This window comes from Leishmania infantum, chromosome 13, assembly GCF_000002875.2.
Source record: "Leishmania infantum JPCM5 genome chromosome 13".
NCBI lineage: Eukaryota > Euglenozoa > Kinetoplastea > Trypanosomatida > Trypanosomatidae > Leishmania > Leishmania infantum.
This window is the reverse complement of record NC_009397.2, coordinates 119,990-142,899: the sequence shown is the minus strand read 5'-3', so window position 1 is coordinate 142,899 and position 22,910 is coordinate 119,990. Positions and strand designations below refer to the sequence as shown.

The 22,910-nt window shown below is 57.1% G+C and overlaps 5 protein-coding genes across 5 annotated transcripts; all 5 read right to left on the bottom strand.

The window, feature by feature from the left end:
• Positions 1–643: 643 nt before the first annotated feature.
• On the bottom strand, positions 644–7,147 carry LINJ_13_0390 (putative RNA helicase; the record flags this gene model as incomplete). The annotated part of the gene is made up of 1 exon (XM_001464033.1): positions 644–7,147. The coding sequence occupies one exon, from the start codon at positions 7,145–7,147 to the stop codon at positions 644–646; it is 6,504 nt and encodes a 2,167-aa protein (XP_001464070.1).
• Positions 7,148–8,996: 1,849 nt separating this feature from the next.
• On the bottom strand, positions 8,997–10,535 carry LINJ_13_0380 (conserved hypothetical protein; the record flags this gene model as incomplete). Its single annotated transcript, XM_001464032.1, has 1 exon — positions 8,997–10,535. One exon carries the CDS (start codon positions 10,533–10,535, stop codon positions 8,997–8,999), a length of 1,539 nt encoding a protein of 512 aa, XP_001464069.1.
• Positions 10,536–11,927: 1,392 nt separating this feature from the next.
• LINJ_13_0370 (conserved hypothetical protein) lies at positions 11,928–13,367 on the bottom strand (the record flags this gene model as incomplete). Its single annotated transcript, XM_001464031.1, has 1 exon — positions 11,928–13,367. The coding sequence occupies one exon, from the start codon at positions 13,365–13,367 to the stop codon at positions 11,928–11,930; it is 1,440 nt and encodes a 479-aa protein (XP_001464068.1).
• Positions 13,368–14,929: 1,562 nt separating this feature from the next.
• On the bottom strand, positions 14,930–16,408 carry LINJ_13_0360 (conserved hypothetical protein; the record flags this gene model as incomplete). The annotated part of the gene is made up of 1 exon (XM_001464030.1): positions 14,930–16,408. The coding sequence occupies one exon, from the start codon at positions 16,406–16,408 to the stop codon at positions 14,930–14,932; it is 1,479 nt and encodes a 492-aa protein (XP_001464067.1).
• A 1,594-nt stretch (positions 16,409–18,002) lies between these two features.
• Positions 18,003–19,496, bottom strand: LINJ_13_0350 (conserved hypothetical protein; the record flags this gene model as incomplete). The annotated part of the gene is made up of 1 exon (XM_001464029.1): positions 18,003–19,496. The coding sequence occupies one exon, from the start codon at positions 19,494–19,496 to the stop codon at positions 18,003–18,005; it is 1,494 nt and encodes a 497-aa protein (XP_001464066.1).
• Positions 19,497–22,910: the final 3,414 nt, after the last annotated feature.

Genomic DNA, 22,910 nt, shown 5'->3' with positions numbered 1-22,910 from the left:
AGATGTAAGCGGACCATTTTTTTGCTTTGCGCCTTCTTTGGCAGCGTGCCTTCTGGGCCGGCTCTACTTTCCCACGAGTTCGTGTTTGGCCGTTGTGGGCGTTGGGGTGCGTCGTTTGCGCGGGTGATTTGGGTCGGGGGGAGGGCGTGGGCGCGGAAAACAGACACAGGGCAGCGAGGAAGAGCATGAGGAACAGTGAGGGATAGAAAAAGGCGAGCAGTGCGCTATTCATGCGGGTAAAAGCGTGTAGTCCCATCAGCGGATGCTGCATGGGCATGAACAGAAATTTGTGTGCGTGTGTGTGCTGGGGCGCCGTGGCAGTGACAGGTGCCCCGGACGAGTCGTGAGTCGAAAGAGCAGCATAGATGCTGGGAAGGGAGCGACGCCCCTCACTGTGACCTCAAGTGCTCTCTGCCCGTGCCCGAGATGTCAACCGCAGTGACTCCGCGTGCCGTACCTTCAAGTGACGCAAGCAGCAGCGACCGCACATACTGCTGGTGTGGATACTCACACCCGTTTTACACAAGGAAGAGCATATACGTCTTGGTGTGTCTGTGTGTGTGTGTGTATGTGTGTATGCACGTTTATGTGCTCGTGCTCGTGCAGCACGATCTTGCCATTCACAATGCACTCGAAGGTACTCCTAGCAACTCCCTTCTGCGCCGCCGGAGCAGCAGCTCAGTTTGAACTGAGGAAGGATGAAGCTGTACTGCTGATCCATGCCGATATACGAGTCACACACGAGATACAGATTCAGCTCCACGGTGCCGTCGGGGCTGTACTGCACCCAGTCCTCGTCCCAGTCGATCCGCAGCGTCGCCGTGCTGCTCTGTCGCAGCCGATTCACACGCTTCAACGCAACAAGCTCGCCTGTCGGCTCGTGGCCGACAACTACCCAGTACTGCTCATCCTTGGCCTTCGAGAAGTGCGGCGCGATGACGCTCTTCTGTCCGAAGGAAAGCCGCTGCAGATGCACCGCCAGCTCGTACGTCACGACGGTCTCCTCGTCTTCCGCATTCATTTCCTCCGCTGCAGCAGGATGCTGCTGCTGAATGGTGAGGTCGACCTGGATGAGCGGCAGCCCGCGCACCGCCTCCATCGACTCGTTCACGTCCCGCTCTCGCAGCCCGAATACGGGCATCTCGAGCACCTTCTGGAACTTCTGCAGCACTGCCAACGGGCGGTTCGCCAGCTCCGCCGCGTGACGCACCCCGTCGCACTCCTTTTCAATCACCGGAAGCATCGCCTTGACTACATTCGGGATCTGCAGCAGAGAGTTATCGTCCCACCAGCGGGCCTGCACCATGCACTGCATGAGCGTCATGCAACGCAGCGCGGCGTACAGGTGGCCGTTGTTGGCGGCCACGTCCACCATGGCCTGAATCACACGCACTGCGTTGTCCATGGCGGACTTCTGATCTGTAATGTAGTCAGTGATAGGCATCGGCGCACGCTCAAAGAGCGCCTGGAAGAGGAGGAACGCCTTGGCATGCGGACTGTCCGCCTCTGCGTCGCGGACAGGCAGCGGCAGCTGACGCGCCAGTTCCATGTTCAGCTTGTCTTCGTTGTGGCGCACCGGCAACTCGTTGAACTCCTCCGCGTCGCACAGGAGACGCAGAAGCTCGCCGCAGGAGTGATCCGGCTCGATGTTGCGGTTGAACAAGTCCACCGTGATGTGGGAGATGTAGTAGTACGAACACAGCTTGCCTAGGACGGTGTACTGAATCGCATCCGGGTCTGCATCCTCGTCCATTGCATCCGGCTGTTCAATACAGCCGCACCGCTCAAGGTCCGCCAGCACGCCCTTCACCAGGGTGGAGAGGAAGATGGTGACCGCCTTGGGAGAGCCGTCCTCCAGGCCGTAGTAGGAGGGGTTGCGTGCAATTCGGCGAAAGAGGTAGGTCCACGTCAGGTAGTTCACTGCATCCTGACGAGTGTTGATCGTCCCCGACACAATTTCGGCATTGATGTGGACGTGCAGCTGCTTGTGCAGCGCGCTCTCCACCGGGAAAGGGTCGTAGAGGAACTTGCGGTAGAAGCCCTTCTTCGGCTCGTGGCACAGCACCTGGGCCACGCCCTCCGTGTCAAACTGCGGACGCCCGGCACGGCCGATCATTTGCAGCACATCCGTGATCGGGAAGTCCACGTAGGAGTTTGTCTTGGCGTCGTAGTACTCGGTGCCCTTCACCACAACCATGTGCGCAGGGAAGTTGACACCCCACGCCAAGGTCGACGTCGCTACCAGAACCTGAATGCGATTTGACAGGAAGGCCTCCTCCACAATCGTGCGGTCGCCCTCCAGCAACCCGGCGTGGTGGATGCCGACGCCGAACTGCAGGCAGTGCTTCACGTACGGGTCATCCAGCTTTGAGGTGTACTCCTGCACCTGATCCACATTCATGTGCACCCACTTGGCCGTGTTGCCCTCCATCAGCAGAAAGCCGATGAGGGCCATGGCCGTCAGTCGCGTCTGCCGCCGCGACGAGACGAACACAATCACCGGCTGCGTTGGGCTCTTCTCGCAAATGGCGTTGTACGTCGGCTTGTTCATGGTGGCCATGCGGGGGCAGTAGTTCTTGCCATGGTAGCCCGCAATGTGCACGGTCATCGGCACCGGACGCACTGACGGGTCAAAGTTGAACACGGCCCACTTCTTCTCCACACCAAGCCACGAGCTCAGGTCGCCCGGGTTCGAGACGGCCGTGGAGAGACCTACCAAGCGGATCGGCGCCTTCCGGTTCCACCCGATGTAGCGCATGCGGCTCACAATCACCTCCAGAATCGGACCACGGTCGGTGCCCAGCATGTGCACCTCATCAAACACAACCAGCTTCACGGCCGTGACGTAGCTGCGCACCTGCCAGTTACGCGAAATGCCATCCCACTTCTCCGGAGTCGTGCACAAGATGTCCGCCTTGGCGAGCGCGCTAATGTCCGGCGTCGCATCACCCGACAGCTCCACCACGGAGCGCCCCACAAGCATCATGCGGGCCTTCCAGTCACGCAGCCGCTCCTTCACAAGGGCCTTGAGCGGCGCAATATACACCACCTTCTTCCCGGGATACTGCTCAAACACGCGGAGGATGGCCATCTCTGCCGCAATCGTCTTACCACTGCCCGTCGGCGCACCAAGGAAGACGTTCTGGTCTGTGTGAAACATGGTGTAGAAGATTTGCGTCTGCACCGCGTTGAACTGGCGGTAGTTTCGGTACATAGCATGGTACTCCTCCGGGATCACGTGCAGCCGAAGCGGGCTCAGCGGCAGCAGCTTCGTCGTCATCTGCGAGTCCTCCGGAAGGTGCAGGTGGCCGATGGAGAAGGTGTAGTCCTCCTTGCAGCCCATCCAGCGGTCACTGTAGAGGCGCACCGCGTACATGTCGTACTGGGGCACAATCGGAACAGCAAGATTCACCACGTGCGGCGTGCCGGTCTCCACCTCCTTGCGTGTGAGCGTGACCGACTCGTGGTGGAAGATGAAGTGGTTGTCCTGGTCCTCCACCAGCAGCCAGAACACCTCGGAGTTGCCGGACAAGTCGCGACTCCACACAAAATCCGCCTCAATCGTTACCTTGACGCGCAGGATGGAGCGGGTGATGGGCTGCACATCAATGTCGATGTTCACCGAGGGAAACTTCGACACCAGATCGGCAATGTCGCGACCGGCGCGCACGTTGTGCACCATCTCCCCCACCTCCTTCGCCGTCATCTCTTGCAGCAGCTGCATGCTCGGGTTGCACTTGTTCAGGTTCATCCACACCGCGTCTGTGATGTTCACCCGGTGGCTCCAATTCGCGAACTGCATCAGCGGGTGCTCAAAGTCCCAGCAGCGGTGCTCAATGCACTTGCACAACGTCAAGTACGTGTACGTGGTGAGGGGGTGGCCACGCTCCAGCTCAATCTCGAAGAGGGCGCGGCAGATGCGGGGCATGTTCTGCAGCACGTACAACATGTCGGAGGACAGAGAATGCGTCTCAACAGAAAGGCGGTTAATGTACGCCTTGAGCAACGTCGTCACCTTCCACTGCGTGCTTGTCTCGTCGGCGCTCTCGCCACTCACCCGGTACTCACGCACCTGCTTCGGCAGCAGCTGGTGCAGGTTCTGCAGCTCATCCAGCTCCTCCTGCCGCACTTTCAGCTGGCTGAACTCCTTTGCCGAGGCGGCGATGTTCATGGCGGTGCCCATGTCCAACGCGTCGATCCACGTGTCATCGGGGCGGCGCATCTTCTCGTTGAATATACTGATGCTCTCGTAGGTGATGTAGTAGTGGCTCGCGAGACGGCCGAGATCGGTGCTCTCCACCGAGCCCGTCTCCGGGTTGTAGCGCACCATGCCCGCAATGGCGAGTTCGGTGAACGAAGTGTTGATCATACTGTACCGCACTGTCTTGAGCTCCGGGTCTTTGCGAACATTGTTCACCTTCAGCCCGTACGTCAGCGGATTCACCCGAATCCGCTGCCACATGTACGTGTACTCCAGCCACGAGGAGGCCTCCATCACGGAGGATATCGTGCCGGCGTTCACCTCGGCGTTCAGGTGGTCGCACAGCTTACCTTGCATCTGGCTCTCGATAGGCAGGGCGTGTGCGATGAGCCGGAGGAAGTGGCTCACCTCCTTGTCATCTGAGATGATGATGCCATGTCCGCTCGTGTCGAACTGCGGACGACCAGCGCGGCCGAAGATCTGCATCACATCCAGCACCGAAATGGAGACGAGGCCACCGCGCTTGGGGTCGTACATTTGCGTGCCGCGAATGACCACCGTGTGCGCCGGCAGGTTCACACCCCACGCCAGGGTACTCGTGCAGCACAGCACTCGCAAGTACCCGTCCCTGAAGAAGCCTTCGGTAGTGGTGCGGTCGTAGCGAACGAGGCCGGCGTGGTGCGCGCCAAAGCCCGCGGCGAATAACGAGGTCAAGTCGCGTCCCTGGAGCGTGCGGCCCTTCTTCTCGATCGCTGAGGGCATGACACCTTTGTACTGAAACAGGTGCTCCTCCCCACGGCGCGTCGACTCCTCGATAAAGTACTTGGCCAGCCCCACCGTCTGCTTCCGCGAGTGCACAAACACCATTACCTGGTGCCCCTCCCGCACATTCTTCACCACCTCCTCATACGCCAGGCGATCGAGCTCGAACTCCTTGTTGCGCTTCTGCGCCCCAGATGTGTTTTGCAGGCCAATAAATGTCTGCTCCAGCGGGACAGGGCGATACTCCGGGCCGAACACCTTCAGACCCTCCCGCAAGTCCGCCTGCAGGAAGTTCGCCACGTCCTTGTAGTTGGGCAGCGTGGCGGAGAGGCCCACCAGACGGACGCGCTGCTCCGGATTCAGCTCGCCGTGCCGCAGTGTGCGCGCGACCAACGCCTCTAGCACCGGGCCGCGCTCTTCGTTCAGGAGATGAATCTCATCCATGATGATGAGCCGCACTTGGCTTACCAGCTCCTCGTTGCTCTGCTTGCGGGTGATGACGTCCCACTTCTCCGGCGTTGTCACGATCACCTGCGTCTCCGCCAGCTCCCGCTTGGTCAGCTGCATGTCGCCCGTAAGCTCGCGCACCTTTATCATGAACGGTGCCAGGCGGCGCGAGAAGTTCTCAACCATCTCCTGCGCGAGCGCCTTCATTGGGGCAACAAAGATGATCTTGAAGTCTCGATCCAGCACACCGCCCTCAAAGTGCTCGCTGATGCACCGCAGCATCACAAGCAGCCCACACACCGTCTTACCCGCACCCGTCGGCGCGCACACCAGCATGTTCTGCGATGTGTGAAACGCTGTCTCAAAGATCGTTGTCTGAATCGTGTTGAGGTGCGTGATGGAGAGAAAGGCTGGGTGTGTCCACTCTGGCAGGGACGTCGCAACGCAGACGCGCTTGCTCTCAGGTAAGATCTCCTGCCTTGGAGGGGGAATGTGGATGCGCACGTGCCCCGACTTTTTGGTGACAGTAGCGCCTGTCGGCATAATGGACCCGGTCACGCTGAAGTCCCGCTTAAAGAGCTCATCCAGCTCGGACTCCTGCATCAAGACACGGTAGCGCCTGTTCATGTGGGCAAGCCACTTCTGGTCGGTGAGCTTGCCCGCGTCGTTGATCACCACATCCTGCCCCTGCGAGCGCTGATTGTTCTTCACGAAGCGCACCGTCAGCCCCTTCGGGCCGCTAGAGGACTGGCTCGTCGTGGCATCCCCGGCATCCTCCAAGGTGCAGAACTCTTCCAGGAGCCGGAGGAAGACCTCGCGAGGGCGGTACATAACGCACTGCAGCAGGTCGTAATGCTTGTCTCCGAGCACCTCAAGCAGCTCGTCGATCACGCGCACCTTTGTTCGCTCCCTCTGATCCAGTGTGTCGCACGCAGTGACGCGATCGAGTGCGTTGAGCAGCACCTTGGTGAGATCCTCGTCAAAGTTCACGTATACCTGTGACACGATATCGTCAACGCTGGAGAGTAGCATATCCAGCGAAATCTTGCGTTGCGCCTGGTACGCCGAGCGGCCAGATCCACCGACGCGATCGCCGCGCGGCGACAGCGGCTCGCCAGAGTGGGTGAGCAGCGCCACGGGCCTCTGCGCCTGCATGCACTCGGACACGAAGCTGTTCGTCTGCACGCCACCCGTAAAGATATCCTCTGACAAGCTGCTTTGCGCCACAGAGTTTTGCTGATGCGACACCCCCTGCTGCTGATTGGAGTGGAAGAACCTTCGGTTGAGAAGCACCGTCAGACGCTTCAGCGTGGCATCGATCGCCGCACTGGTCCCCACAGCACCTGCGCCGCCGTCGCTGCCCACGCTGGCGGTGGCATGGCCACGATTTCCTTGCTGCGAGCGAGAGCTCGCAGTTGGCTTTTCCTTCCCGTAAAAGCCCCCCACGTCACGGGCCTGTACATCAGGCGCCTTCCGATCCGCTGGGCTGCCCATCGGATCTCCGCTTTGGATGCTCTGCTCTGCCGTGCTGTCGTGAGCGTGGCTCTGCTTTGCAGGTTGGTTGTTGTTGTTGCCACTGTTGTTGGTGGTGTTGATCTTTCCGCTGGGGCCTCTTCTGGTGCTCCTGTCGTGAAAGGATGGCTGAACGACAGCGTTGTTGGCGCTGCTGTTATTGGCGCCCCAGGGGCCGCGACCTCCGCCCCACGGCGGTTTTCCAGGGGGACCAGAGGATTGCATGGTCTCCTGTGGTTCCACACAGACTTGATGCCCAGCGAGACAACCTCGAAGAGCGAAAAAGAAACACAAACAGCGAGTAAGTGCAGAAGGCAAGCGACGGTGTCTGCAAGCAGCAACGCCAAGAAACGCACGCGACTGAAACAAATAAAGGCAGAGGAGGAGGGCAGACGTCCCCTTTCCCTTTTTTCTCTTGCCCTACTGAGAAGAGCGAAAGCAGCACGGCGTGGAGACAAAAAAAAGAACAAAACACCAAATACGTAACAGGCGAGGAGGTGGGAAGAGGATGACTGAGGCAGTCTGAGCTCCAGAGAAGCCACAAAACAAAACAGAGAAGGGGAGACGAAAGACGGAAATAATAGAGAGATCTATGCACGCAACAATATCCCCTTCAGCCAGCGGTGGTGACAACTCTTTTCGTTGTTTTCTTTCTTTTTTCGTATGCCTTGCTGTTGTTTTCTTTCCTCTTACTTTTTTGCCTGAGCTTTCCTTCTGTGTTTTGTTCTCGTGTGCGTGCGTGGAGCAGGTTGGGTGCGTTTCCCTTGGTGGAAGGACGTCTTTTGTTACCGGCAATGCGGAAAGCAAGAGGCGGCAACAAGAAAGGGATGAGGGGGAAGACAACTTGCCACTTCGTAATGATGGACCGCTGCGTCCTCAGAGCCGCAAACAAAAAGGATGAGCAGAAAATAAAATGAGCGGACGCTTCTTTTGTAGTGATGAGCTTTGCATGTGTTTTCCGTGCCACCTCGTACACGCGTACGCGTACGTGTGATCGTGTGCCTATGGGCCGCTGCAAAGACACACCTCGTTATGTTTCTTTGCTGTTTACTTTTCTGTGGCGTCTGTCAGGCGCCGAGCAGAGACGGCGCGCGTGACAGAAGACCAAGGCGGAAGAGAGAGAATACCGCGCAGCTACTGTTGCAGTTGTTTCTGCTTGCTGATCTCTCGAGGGAAGAGGGGTCGCTGTTTTTGTTGTTGTTGTTTCTCGCGTGTGTGTGTATGTGTGTGTCAGTGGTGTGAGAGAGCTAAAAACAGCTTTGAAGCTGACCTGAGAAAACTAACGTGGCGTGTGCAGAGCCGAGTGAGACACGAAAGGGAATACCAGAGGAGGAGACGAACAGAGAAAGCTTAAGAAGAAGACCAGAGCATACCGGCGCGGGACGCGACAATCGCGGAGGGAAGGAGATGCGGGACTTGAAGACAAACGAACGAAAGGCAATAATAATAAGAGATACGAGACGAACACGCAACCGCATGTGTGCGTGTGTGTTTGCTTTTGCGCTTCACTTTTTCTCTGGTCGTCTGGCGATGCTCCTACTTGCCTCACGCCGCCTCTCGTCGCTGAGGCATAACGGCGCAAGCACCTTTCGAAGAAATGCACGCATATGCACACAAGGAGGCACCAATTTCGAAATGCCGCCCCCCCCCCCCTCCCCCCTCTTTGCGACCCTTCAAGGCACACGCACAGACGGAGGAGAGGCCGTTTTGTACGCACGGGTTTGCCTTCTCATGGTGCTCGTGCTGAGAAACGAGCGGTACCGTACTTTTCATGGCATCTGCCCCGACATGTTTGCCTGTGTGCCGCCCGAACTGCAGCGCTCACTCACGCCTTTTTTTTTGCCGTGAGCTGTAGAGGCGACGCACACAAGCAGAATAAGACAAGAAAAACAGGCACACGAAGGAGAGAGGAAGATGCGATCATCTCCACTTCCAGTGCAGCCGCCGTCACATACATGCGCGCACACATATTCCATGGCTCGGATGAAACAGAGAGCAAGTCAGCAATGGCTGCGTGACTCCAAGCGCGGCGGCGCACGTGTGCGCTAGCGCCTTCCGGTCCACGCCATCTCCTCTACTTGGTGTACTGAATCACAATGCGAGTGCGCAGCAGGTCGATGGAGCCGACAGCCTCCACATTCCACTCCACGGGCAATGGCGAGAGTGGTCTTGTCCTAATCGGAGTCGTCAGCTGATTCTTGAATGATGGCGTGTTGCCTTTCTTCTTTGCATAACACTTTCCTCGATTTTGAGCAGGTGCGAGAGTGCTGACACTCGCTTCTCGTCGTCGCCGCTCCTCTGCTGTTGGGATGCGGTAGTAGTTGTTGTGTCGCTTAAGCGTCGTGACGCTGCAGTAGGGCACCGAATAGCCGGCACCCTTGTCGTGATACTTGGGGCAGCACACCTCCAAGAGCGTGGACACAACGTCGGCGTGGGTGATGGCCATGATATGCATCGGTGGCAACAGCGCCGGCGGCCCGGCAGACTCGCGGTTCTCCTCTGTGCGCTCTGCCCAAATCTGAAAATACTTGGGCAAACGCGTCTTTCGCTCCGCGGCCACGGCAGTCTGGATTGCCAAAGGCACCATAGTATCTGACTCGACAGCGGCGCACCGGAGAAAGTGCGTGCTCATCACCTGCTCGCAGCGCCGGAGCAGGTCCGACTTGCCCTCTGGGTGCGTCACGCCGCAGCCGCGATACCCCTCATTCGAGGCATCTCGTGGAGAAGGCTGCGAGCTCTTTGCAGCCCTTCGGCTTGTCGCGCGCACATCACTGGCGCCGTCAGACCGCGAGGCGGCCTTTGCCTCAATGGCACTCGTCGTCGCGGCGCAGGTCCAGACGGGAAGCGCGGTGTGCGTGTTTAGCCACTCCTCCGCCACCGTGGGCCATGCGCTCGCCACCTCAGCACCGATGTTGTATTCAGCGAGGAGCTCGGTTTCTTCCGCTGCGCGCGTTTTCAGGAACGGGATGAGCGTCGCGCGAAGCGCCTCCACCTGTGGTCGGAAAAGGAGCCGATCGCCTTTTGCGCCGGGCAAGCCGGGCCTCCCGCTGGTCGTGTACGAGCCTCCCAGTACGGGAGCGGTGCGAAACACCTTCGCCTGCTGCCAATCCGACAAGAGAGGCTCCACGTACATTGGTAGCCTTCCCTCAAACGCGATGACGTTCATAACCGCTGCGGTCTCGATACACCGGTGAAATGGGGAAACGAGAAAGAGCGTGAACGTGCCGCGGATGCGCTTCTCCACCTTCCTCTCTTGCCGGAGTGCGAAGTACCTAAGCGCCGTCTCAAAGCTCTGCATCCGGCCAGCGTTTGACAGAGGCGGGTCGTAGAGGGGGAGAAGTGCGTTGCCTTTCCACGCACGATCAACGTGATCCTGCCGCTCTCCATGCCGAATCAGCACAAACAAATCGCTGAGTTGCTCCTCCTGCTGCCGCGCGGAGCTTCGGGTGTCCTTTGTGGACTTCGCAAACTGTGGGGCCGTCAACAGAGTCACCTCGTCCGCAGCGGAGGCACGCGTGCCATTTGGGGCACGGCTGCGGGTCTCTGGAATGCTGCTGCGATTCGGAGCATACGGTTTCGTTGTCGAGTGCGTTGTAGCTGCCGCTGGAGACATAGCTGCCACTCGCGACTTTCTGCCGAGTCGCAGTCGCCAGCACCTCCAGTTTTCGCACAAGAGGGTCGAAAAGAGCAGGAGGCCCGCCACCACAGCCCCCGCTGCCAAACAACTCAGCGCCAGCTTCGTCCCGGAATCCCCCGTCAGGGACGGAATGACAGAAGGCGCTACTAGAGACTCCACTGAGGCACCTGAGCAAAGGTAGGATGGAGGAAACAACGGAGAGAGAAGCGTGTCTGAAAGCGAAGAAGGCGGGGTGGCGCAGCAGAGGAAACACTCTGGAGAGGCCACCCGCGAAGAGATTAAGGCGGAGCCCGTGATGACTCGCTTGGTGGGCACCTTCGTGTGTGTCTGGTTTACCTGTTTGTTCTCTGTCCTTTCATCTGCTATGGAGCGGAGTGTTGTCAAGCAGCAGTGTTAGTGCCGCTGTGTGTGTGTGTTTGTGCATACAAGGTTCCTCTGCACACAAGGGTGCGCAGCCTTTCCTTCAAGCGGTATGGTGCATCGAGAGCGAGAGAGACAGAGAGGTAAGGGCCTCGCCGTCCTCGGGAGTCAGAGGCAACAAGACAGGGTTGAGAGTGCCAGATAGAGAACAGCGGTGAGGAATAAACGAGGATGAGGAAAGCAGCAGGGGTATCGGCACCATCACCTCTACCGCCAACCATCACTACTTGAGAGGATGACGCAGGAGGGGGGAGGGGGACAAGACACAGTGCAGGAGTGATAAGGTGAAAAAAAAAAGGAATATCCAGAGGGTACCCCAAGCAGCACCACTGACAATTCCCCCTTATCTTTTTTGTTCGTAGCAACCGTCATCATCACATGCGCACTGCGCAGGAGGGCAAAGCACACGTCTGCGCCACTCGCTTGTGACTTTTTGCACACAATGCGCACAGCCATACGGCTGTTGTTGATGTCCGCGCTGTCTATACGCTCCGCAAACGACGAGATAATGGCGTAGCGAGAAGCCGCACAAGGGTTGAAGGAGCGCACTGTGGCTGACAAGTGCCCAGAGACTTCGAAGCAGCTCCATGAGCACCCCCCCCCGCCTCCTTTCTCTCCCTTGCAAGGTAAATGGGGCGTCACAGTAGAAAAGTCGAGTGCCAGCATGAAGTACGCACAGAAACAGATGAGAAGTGGGGGCGAGTGTGGCAAAGGTGGAGGGAAGATGCAAGTACGCTGTAAAGGCAGCCCATGAACAGAAATAAGGAACATAAGAAGACCATCGCTCCGGTTGAACGCTCGGTGCCTTTGAGCAGATGGACCCAACAGCCGTCTCAAGATGCGCTGCTGTAAAGCAGCTTCCTCTCTTCACCGCACAATGTCCTTCCGTAATTGTCCTTTCTGCCCCCCACCCCTTAGATTCCTCCGCCATCTCTTCAGTGCAGCACGCTAAGGCGCAGCAGCGGCAGATATAGAGCCGGAAGCGGAAGAGGCAGCGGCAGCATCAGCAGGCAAAATCCCAGCGCCGTTCTTCCTCAACGCACCGACATCTTCCTCGAGCTGTCCATACAGCTGAAGCAGCAAGTCGTGCTCCTCTTGCAGGCGATCGTACTTTGCTTTCCAGACTTCGGCGTCAGCGGCTGCGGCCCGGACGCGCTCCAGTTCGGCGGACTGCCGCACTACCTCCTCTTCGAGTCGCTCACGCGTTTTGCGGTCCCTCGAATCGTTCCAAGCTGGCCGCTTCATGCTCATGAAGGGGTTCAGTGGGGGAGCTGACATTAGCCGCGCCCCCAGTATCTCGTTCGAAGGTGATCCTGACAGTGAAGGCTCCGACAACGAAGCCTTCACAGGCGGCGCGTTCGTACTCACGAGGACTTCGCTCTGAGACTGGCTCAGCATGTCAGCGCCGGACGCCTTCAGTTTTTGAATTGTGGATTCCAGCTGCATGATTGTCTTTCGCTGCTCCTCTATTTCCGTCTGCGTCGCGCCCACCGATTCCTGCAGCGCCAGATATCGATCTTCCCACTCACGGATGCCTTTCCGCAGAGCAGACACTGTGTTAGACTCGTAGCTGAGCCGGTCGCGCAAATCGGCCTCTGCTGCCGCTCGAGACCGCTTCAGTGATGCATACTGTTCGAGTAGCGTCGTATACTCGTGGCGCGTTTTCTGCGCCTCAGCCTTCCAGGTGGCGCTGCTGCGCTGGGAATCCTCGAGTTCACTTCGGAGATCCTGCAGTGTGTTGACAGAACCAAGCGCCATCTCACTCAGACGGGCCTCTGCTTGATGGGCGTGCATGTTTGCGTTCTGCACCTCACTCTCCAGCTCTGCTGTTCGCGTGTCGTACTCTGTCGACAGATTCTGCAAAGAGCTGCGCAGCTGCTCCACCTCTTGGCGAAGCTGATCCACGGTGTCGGAGCTCGACTCCTTTACGGTATCCAGCTGGGCGGAGTAGCTCACCTTCAGCTCTTCCACCTGGTTCTGTAGGACACCGTTTAGGTGCTTCGCTTCCGTAAGTTGGGTTCTGAGGTTGTCAACGATGGCGTTGCAAGAACGCATGTCATTCTCGAGCTGGGCAATGCGCTGCTGCGCGGCGATCTCGTTCTCCTGTTGCCGCTCCTGCCCACTTATCCAGCCCTCTTCCCGAATGCGATACTCTTCTACCTCTTCTTCAAGATCCTGCAGGTGCTCTTTCAGCTGGTTCCGCTCCTCCGCCAGTGCCTTGTGTCTCTCCCTCTCCTTTCCGAGCCTCTCGATCAGCAGCGATATCTGCTGCTCACTGTCCCCAGTGCGCGCAAGGGAGGATGTGGCACCTGCCAGCTGCTCTTCAAGCGTAGAGACGCGGTCCTTCAAGGATGCGTTCTGACGCTGCAGCTTAGCCACATTCTCCATCTCCTCTGCCAACTGCTGCTGGAATCGAAGCAGCTGCCCTATGTCGCTGAACTCCCCCGCCACCGCCTTCGGCGGTGGCGGTGAAGGTCCGGTTGCAGCAGGCAACGAAGGAGACGGGGGAAACGACGTAGATGAAATGGGCTTGCCAGCCGAAGACGCTGAAGTCGGGTTGGAAGTCACGGCAGTGGTACCTTCTGCATAAAGCAACCCGGAATGAAGGTCGGCTCCCTCTAGCGAGGGCGACTCCGCCGACAACGTGCTCACGGGTGGTGGTGCTGCAAGCTCCTCAGGTGGCGTCGTGACCTCCTCCGCTTGTGGTTTAAGCGGTGACCCTGCTATCAAGGGATTGGTGTCGCTAGGAACAGCACTGGGGTGTTGCTGCCCTGTTTCTCGTGAAGCTGACACCAGCTGAGGTGCTGCGGTGGCAGAGGGAGTCACGTCTGTCGGGTCAGACAACGTCGCGGGTTTCGGCGGCAGGATGAACACTGAGAAGCCGGGTGTGGCCGATGACGAAGGCAGCGTCGGAGGCGCTGGCGGCACCGTTGCTGCCGGTGCGGGTTCACGCAAGCCTGACTCTGGGGGAGCGGATGGGATTACCAGCTCGCTCAGCTCGTCCTCCTCCCATCCTTCTGCACCAGCGTTACCGTCTGAATTTTCGGCTGAAACATGCTGCTCTCGCCCCCACTGCTGAGGCAGTACGGAGCCCTTCGAGTCAGCGGCAGGGCTGGCTACCACAACGCGTGCTGCATCCTCTCGCCCAACGTCTTCCGCCTCCTCATCGCCGAGGAGATCCACAGCATCTTCAATCCGCTGTTGGATTTGATCCAGAAAGCTCGCCCACATTGACGGCTAACAAGTATGCCAGCAAGCTGCAGCTCTAGCGCCAAGCCACAGCAAACGAGCTGTGCCCAAAGAGTCCCGCACTGACTGCATGCACGCGTCTTCCAACGCGCGCACGCAGACACGCCGTTAAGCACCGTGGTGCAGGCGTGCCAATGGCGGTTTAAGACTCGGTGAGATTTGCTACCTGTTCTTCCTACTCCTGGCTGTTCTCTTCTAGCCACAAACGGTCGGCGGGCGTGGGTGGCGAGTGTGACAAACAAAAAAAGTTCAAAGCATTTCATAGAAACAAAGAAAAGAGAGTCGTGCAAAACAGTGGTGGATTCGAATGGTGTTGCGATGATCCTTTTAGTAATTATTATGGTTCAGAGGGTTGGCAGCCACTTCGGGGTGAACGCGTAGTTGCACCTCTTTTTAGCACCCCACCTGTGCTTCACGTGTTCGACCTGAGAGGATGAAAGGAGTCGGAGCAGGGGGTCCTTTTCCATCTCTGCACTGTACACGAGAATGCGCGTTTGTGCCCACGACCTTGATTCGATTTTCTATGACGACACGCAACGGCAAGGGGGGTGAACGGGACCGAAAAAGAAGTCCACGTATAAAACTCAGACGATGCAAATGCCAAAGGAAAGGTGCAAACCAGCATGCGCATCGTACTTCAATCAAGTAAGCAGGTCCCGTCAAGGAACCACGACAACGCTTGGCGACAACGTGCATGAGCGCTACCTTTCCACGCTGTTCGGCCAGAACTCCAGAACATCGTTGATACGCTCTGTAGGCAGGGTAGTGGATCCTGCAGGGTTACTTGCGGGGCGTCGTTGGGACGTCGACAGATGATTGTCCCCCGAATGATAAGAAGACGGAGAAGGCGGGGAAACCACTTCGCTGCTATCGTTCTCTTCTGAAGGAGTGTAAAGTGCCTCTCCTGTCTGATACGCGGCGATACCTCTCTGGTGCTGATTCGATTGAGGAGCTTGTCGCACACTGTGCGGAGACAAACTGGCTGTTCGCGACGCATTCGCTTCGTAATCCAGGGAGAGGAGTGCCGTCATGGCGGTAGAGATAGAAAGGCACCCGCAAAATCCCAAAGAGCGGCCGCGCCGGTGCCACCGTGCCCACTCTTTTGTGCACTGTTCAACCACGTAAATGGAGTGCACGATCCAGAGGAGAAGAGCCACAAAAAGAAGCGTAAAAAAAGGCATGTGATAAGCACAAGCGGTTGCTAGGAGTGCGACCCCATACACATTCTGAACAAACAGAAGCGGCAATGACAGCTGGGCGTTGTAGATACGAACGACATCTTGCATGCGAGCCGCCACGGGATCGCGCTCAACGTTGCTGTGAGTGAGCAGATACAAGTCGTAGTACATCAGCGCACAGCATGCGAACGGTGTGACAGGCGCGCACCAGAGATACACGAAGTTGTTCGAGAACTTGGGTAGGGACGAAGTTCCCTTCACTGCACGTCGCAGGTACACTGAAACGTAGGCATAGTAGTAGGTTAGAATAAAATTGGTGACCAGATACTGAAGTACTGCCAAAGAACCCAAAACTACGAAACCCATTATCCAATAACCGACGCACAGGGCACAGTTGAGACCAAAAATAAGGAGCCGAGTTACTCCCATAAAGAGGATTGTGTTGTTTCCTTGGCGGTACAAAACAGGCACGAACAGCAGTGTGTACAGCAGGCAAAGACAGCAGTAAAGCGTGACCGAGTCTGGGAAAGGATACAGCCTTCCCACCGCGCTCTGCCATTGAAGCAGCTCGACAACAAGACCAATGCAAGAGCCGAAAAACCCTAGGAAAACCAAAAACAAGCAGACCCCGGCGAGGTGAATGGGAAGTCGCGAACGAAGTAGAACGACGGGAAGAAGAATTACCACTACTGCACCAGTGTAGGCGGTCGTTGGTATCCATACAAACCATCGGTCGATTGCACCATACCGATTCAAGAGGAGAATCAGCTGAATTGCGCATTCAGAGCTGAAAGTGAGCGTCATCGGCCACGTGACGCCGGAGGCGCTGACCAATGTGATCGAGTTCGAGTGTGCGAGCTTGGCCCTGGCAAAGTAAACCCAGGTTGCGTTTCCCTGGTGCGGTTGCAGGGAGACATTCAAAGCCGAAGAGCACGCCTCACTCTCTGTAGGATCCGCGTTGAGAAAAGTGAGGCGCGCGCCGCGGGAGACAACACCATCCATGGCGCCAGCCAGAGGGTCGAGAGAGACGGAGCACAGCTCACTGGCACTTTTTGAACCTGCAGCATCGGTGCTTTTGCCAGTCGTCGGCACAATCTCGAACACAGTCACACTGCTGAGGTCCGTGCCAGACTCCATCACTATCTGCTCCTTGAGTCTCTCAGAAACAAACCTTTTCTCGAAGACGAGAGAGCCGTTGCTTAACCTTTCAATACGGTTTCGGAAGGTTGTAAAGGCCCAGACAGGGTCAAGAAGATACTGACTGTCAATCGGGATGATTCCGCCACACCTTGTCACGCCAACGCGAACATCTGACACCGCGCTGCCGAGCAGCACGACAACGCCGGCTACAATCAGAATTAGTCGGTAGATATTCGCAGCTGGCAGCATTGCTCAACGCATGAACGTTGACAGGAAGGGGAAAAAGACGAAAGAATTGCACAAACGCGCAGGATAAGTATTTACTGTTCTTGCATAGAGCAGATTCCTGTATGGCTTTCATTAAAGGGAAGAAAGACGTGAGAGTCGGAGAGGGTGAGGTGGCAGTAAAACCATGAATAAGCAGTAGCCGGCAGCTTTCAAAACAAATTGAGGCTGCTTGCTCTAACGGCGGTAATGAAATGAGAAGATAGAGTGCTGCGGTCGGCGTTTTCGCCCATATTCCGAAATTCGACGCCTTTGATTATTCCGGCCCCCTTTTACTTTCCTTTTTCGCTGAGATCGCGTTATGATGATCTCATAACTTTGTCTTCCTTTGAGGATTGAGAAAATCGAGCTACATCGAAGCATTGGTTAGCGGAAAAAAGATGGCAGCAAGTTGGCTTTTCTTCAACGTATCATGATGCCACAAACAAGTTAACAAATAGACGCATGCAGCCACAGCTCATCCACCTCTGTTGTGCCACGGTTATGTCAAGGAGCCGAACCAACCAATACTGTTTGGCGCCGCTCAATCCACTGAAATTTCGCTACATGCAGCGGAGCCTAAGTCCAGAACTAAGCTCAGCATCACCGCAACGCAGCAGAAGCAGAGAGGCTGTGGTTCGATGCGCATACTTGTTGAATCGAAGACGCGATTCGTAGTGAGCTACTACAAACATGATCATGACCGCAAGCCTCTTCGGCTCAGAACCGGCCCAGACCTGTCCGCTGAAACCACGAGTCCGCCAGTCGTACCCGAGGGCAGTCTGTACGATATCCGCTTCCCCACAGAGTGAGTACTAGACCCTGATGCCGCGGTTTTAGGTGGACCGCATCATCAGAGAAATATGGTAGCAACAGAAAGCCAAATAAAAACAAGATACTTGGAACTGGAAAAAAAAAGATGATTGCACATGCAAGAGAGTTGCTTTATTTTTTTTTTCGACCTGGTAACCCACGTCAAGACAGGAAAGTATTTTTTCTGTTTGTGTGCACAGTTTATCACGCTACACTTACTATATCGTTTTTTCCTTGGTGTCAAATCTTGAAAGCGCGACAAATAAAGATCGTATTTTTTTTCTTTTCGGTATTGTACATGCGCCGCGTTAAAAGAAAAAGTGGAGAGAAAGTGTTTTCAGGCCCAAGAGATTCTCGGTGTGATAAGCACAATCCTTCGTCAAACAAATTTCGGCACTTGCTTGCGACGTCCGAGCTTGTCCAAGTGATCGATATGAATACCACTGCCTTTGAAAATGGACCCTTCGTATTTCTTTCTGCAAGAACCGATTGTGCTTTTTGCGCCTTTGGCAATGCGCTGCTGTGCATCCCATATAGCAGGCTTAAACTCAGCTGCGGCCTTAGCGATCTCCGCCTCGGTTAGCGTGTCAAGAAGTGAGCCGACAAACGAAATAAAAACATGAGTGAACGTCTCCTGTGAAGGTGTTACACGACGCTGGGGTGATTCCAAAGTGCTCACCTCTATCTTTTTTTCCGGCTGAGCGGCTTGATAATCAGACTCGGAAAGGGCTTGACACACTTCGTACTTGAGAGACGGAATAAAGGAAAACAAAAGGCACGCTTGCAGGATAATGGCATCTGCTTCTGTGAATTGTGCATCATGGACAGCCTTTCGCACCTCGTAGCTTAAAGCTCTCGGTCCTGCAGGATCGCTGTCGACACCGGTAACAAAAAGAATCCATAACCTGTTGAGCCACTCTCGAAGACAGTTGCTACAAGCGTCTTCCAGTCTCTTTTTGCAAATTTGCTCGAGAAAAACACAGCGCTCCTTTTTGTTGGTGCGAAACTCCACCTCCTCCTTTGGAGTGAATGTGAGATCTGTGACTTTATTTCCATACTTCTCTGCAGTAATGCAAACTCGAGTGAGTACCTGGTGCGTGCGGCGGCAACACCATTTTTTGATGATGATGTCGCCCAGTGTCCGTGTCGAGTCCGGTTCTGCAGAAATTGTAGTCATGCCTCCAGTAATGCCTTTCCGCGACTTTATGTTGCCCTGAGCCTCCGTTTCGAGTGGAGCACGAGAACGCCAAGCAACGGAGAGCTCATATTGAAAAGAGTTCGTCCATTTTTTGTCGCTTTTCAGCCTCAGCCATACGTACTGGGTCCCTTCGGGAACCAGTTGATTCTTGCCGTCGAAGGATAAGCCCTTGCCTGATACATCCACATCGGAATACGGATCGGTCTTGTCAAAAATTTTATCTTTTGTAAACTGGACACGTGCGCTCAAGAATGGTGCTCCTCCGCTGCTTTCAAGGTCCAGCGTGTCTGCGCCGATTTCGACTTGTTGAATACCCTCTTCCTCCGAGAACAGAGGAATCACAAATCGCTGCTTTGCTTTTAGCTTGGAAAGGCCAATAATCTGCTTGCCATAAAAAAGAACAAACGGCATTTTTCGACGAGAGTGTTCACTCACTGTAATGGAAAGACAAACATCTTCAGATGCGTCCTCCACCCTGAAATTCAGTGTGTCGTTGTAAAATGGGGCATTCGAGTTTTGCTGAATAGATGACAACTGCGCAGGAGAGAGAGCGGCGCCTGATAATGCGTCAGCTACTAATACTGTCACCTGGGTCGTGCAGGGATTCGGATCGTCTTCCGTCTGAGGGTAGTTTTTACCCCTCAATATTTCGAGCTCAACAAGCCCAGAAACCATGGCTCTGTAAAAGAAGCTAAGAGTCGAGGTGGTGGGGAAAAAGGGTTTTAAAGGTGTATGGAGAGAAGCAATGATGATGAAACTCAAAGGCCTGGTAAACCAAGCATCCATATATATTTTTCATGAAAAATTCAGTTTCAGGAGAAAATTTTTATGAGGAAGGGCGAATGCGACTCACGCAGCGCATCAAGTAGGCCTTTTATTTCGACTGTAGGAAGAATTTTCCAACTAAACGTGTTTCTTCGCCTTACAGAAATCTTGACTTTTGTTGTTTTGCTACTCAGACGTGACCAAAATAGCGCTCCATATCCAAAAAAAACCTCAAGACCGCTTGTTCTGACACTAGCGTGCCACAAATATATATATATATATATAACAAGGAAATTTCCCCGATTGTCTTGCAGCTGCTTCTAATAGATGCTGATTGCACTCGTCGCCAGACCATCCCCAGATTCACAGCTGAAACGAAAAAAAAAGCAAAACATCGAGGTTGGTGGTGCTGTAAAACGCGGCCACTTGTATTTGAGATGGTACCATGCACATCTCGGACTCTACGAACAGCCCTCTTGACCTGCCCAAACTCGCCTCTGCAGCGAAAACTGCACGGTCATCGGTCCACCCGTCAGCACAGTACTTCTCGCGCAGTTGCGTGATTGTTCTCTGGTGAGTGTGCGCTTACCATCCCTGCACGTCCTTACGACAGTTCTCGCTCTTACCCATCTCATCGGAGTCGATGCGGCAGCGCCAGCCCCAGCCTTTCTCCTCGACATCCCATCCTCACACTTTCAAACGTACGAAGCCACGCGCGCGCCTCTTCTCAACCGCCCCCCCCCCCCCGACACCGCAGGGCAGCTTTCTGAGGGGCATCCAAACACTGCGGAAGAATTTTATACCCCCCCCCTGACGCTAATTTCAGCTCATCGAATAATAAACGGCGAACACCCATCTCCAAAAAACCTCTTCACTCACAGTATCACCTCCGCATTTTCAAAGTACCGCCTTGCACCCTCGGACTCTCATTCACTAACGCATTTCCTTCGCTCTTCGGGGTCCTCTGGCACACAGCCCGCCTCAAGGCATCCTAACCCCGCCCCGAAGGGCCACGGCAAGACAAACAGCAACAACACCGATTCCCTCTATTCCGCTTCTCACTCCATCGACGCCTCGCTCCTTCACCTGGACTGACGGGAATAAAAAGTTCAGTTACCCCATCAGCTTCCTTTTCGATTCTCCTAGCACACGCGAACAAGCCAGCAAACGGATACGCATGCACAACCACACAGCCACCGATCGCCTGCCGCCGCGGCACTGCCGCTAACGCCTGGCCGTCATGGGACAAGCCGTCCTGCCACCGAATCGGGTCATGCGCCTATCAAGCTCTTCCTGCCCTTCCTCGCCTCCTCGTCGGGTACGCGCTGCGCGGCGGACTCCGCACGGACCTGGCTGCACTGCATGTCTTGATCCCAGCGGGCCGCGTCCAGGGTCCTGCGCTCGAGGGCGGAGGCGGCAGGCGTCTGCCGTGCGGATGAAGGGGGATGTCGGCCTGGCATCTGCGACCGGAGACCAGGCCCGCGATCCGTGCAGCTGGCGTCGGCGCCTCTGGCGTTGCCGATTTTGCAAGCTCGTCAGCTTCGCCACGGTGCTCTCATCCTCAACGGCCAAAGGCAAACGGAAATGAGAGGTGCACGCGACGGGCTAGCAGCGCCGGCATCTGCACCCCAACACGCCGCAACACCTCACCCCCGCCGTTTTAGGGCCCGCGCCGAGCGCCATGGGGAGAAAGACCGAGTCCGGAGCAGCAACGGCCATTAGCTTTTCGCGCCTGAGCTCATCGAGCTGTCGCCGTTGCAGCTCAAGCTCCAGACCCACTGCTTGACACTCAGTGCGACAACTGCGAGCAAGCTGGCCGCGGCCTGCCGCTGCCGCGCCTGCGGGCATACTGTTGCAATAAGGCGTCGCGGCCGCTCCTGGCAGGATGCCTGTCTGTACCGCGCCATCCTCCCACAGCGAGCATGGGCGCTTCGCGAGGCGAGAGGGTCGCTGCCTGCATGCCGCTGCTTTATCCTCGACGGGAGTGTCCGCACACAGCCCGCGAGGGAGAGAGATGCGAGACCACACGCGAACGCTGCGCATGGGCGATGCGTGTGCGTGCGGTGCCCCGAAAGGGCCCACGCCGGTATAGCCGCTCGAGAACTGCCGACGCGCCGTGGCCACACCGCCATCCGACGCACACACACACACACACACACACCGCATCGAATATGCAAGGTGGCCTCCTCGCGTCGGCGCGGGGGGATGCAGGCGGATGCGGCGCAGCAGCGCCACGTTGTCGAGGGACAGTGTGCCCCCGCCTCTCTCGTTGGATTCCCGTTGCCTGCGTGTCGCGAGGGGGGGGGGTGCCCGCGATGACTGCGGCCGCGTTCGCGTGAAAGCCCCCAAAGGCCCCCCAGCAGTTTCGGCGAGCTCCGTTCGTCCACGCGCCGGCGCCATAGAGCAGCCTTGGTTCGAGCAGCGCCACCTGGGGGAACCGGGGCGGGTCCTTCGGCGGGCCCCGCCCCCGCCCCGCCAAGACGAGCCGCGGCCACCCCCCCCATAGCCGCGGCGACGCCGTGGCCAATGCCGCGCACTTGGCAAAAGCCCAGGCCCGGAAGGCGAGGGCAGCGACCCTTTTCCAAGCGCGTTGGTGCGGCGGGGAGTTGCGGTTGGTTGCGGCGCCGCGCGCCAAGGCGGGTGCACATCCTTTTTTGGGGGGCACCCAGAGCCCCACTAAGCGCCCCGCCCCCAGAGGGCGTATGGCAGCGCGGCCGGCGCGACGCCCTTGTCCGCGGAGGGCGCGGGGGCGCGAGCGTATCAGCTAAGAAGGCGTGGCGCAGCCCGGGTGCACTGTTCCCCCACCCCCCGCACCCAGCGAGCCCGCCATAGAGGTGGGGGGAAGAGGGCCCTGGGCAGACCCCTGTGGAGCAACGCATGCAAGCCCGGGCCTCTTCTGGAAGCGGCCGCGGGCGCAACCACCGTCTGAGAGCCCGTTGGCTCAGCGGGCGCGGCGCGGGTCTACACAGTACCTCCTTAGCGCCGCAATGGTAGCGCCGCGACCTGCCGAGCCACGCGTGCAGGCATAGAGCTCACAAACGCTGCGCATGTCTTGGTGTCTGCCTGGTGCCGGGCTGCTTTGTGGAGGGGCAAGCCCGGGGAGACCTACGGTGGAGCGGTGGGGACGGAAGCCGTGGCGGTGTGGTTGCAGTCTGTCTGCAACATGGCCGCCAAGCCGTCGCAGGATCATGTGCCCAAGCAGCTTGCGGATATCGGTGGCCAGCGCCACAGGGCGGCAGGACGTGGGACTATCATCGGGTCTTTGCGGCTTCGGAAAGGGACCAGTGAGCTCCTCCTCCCCATGCCGCGGGATCGGCGGCCGGT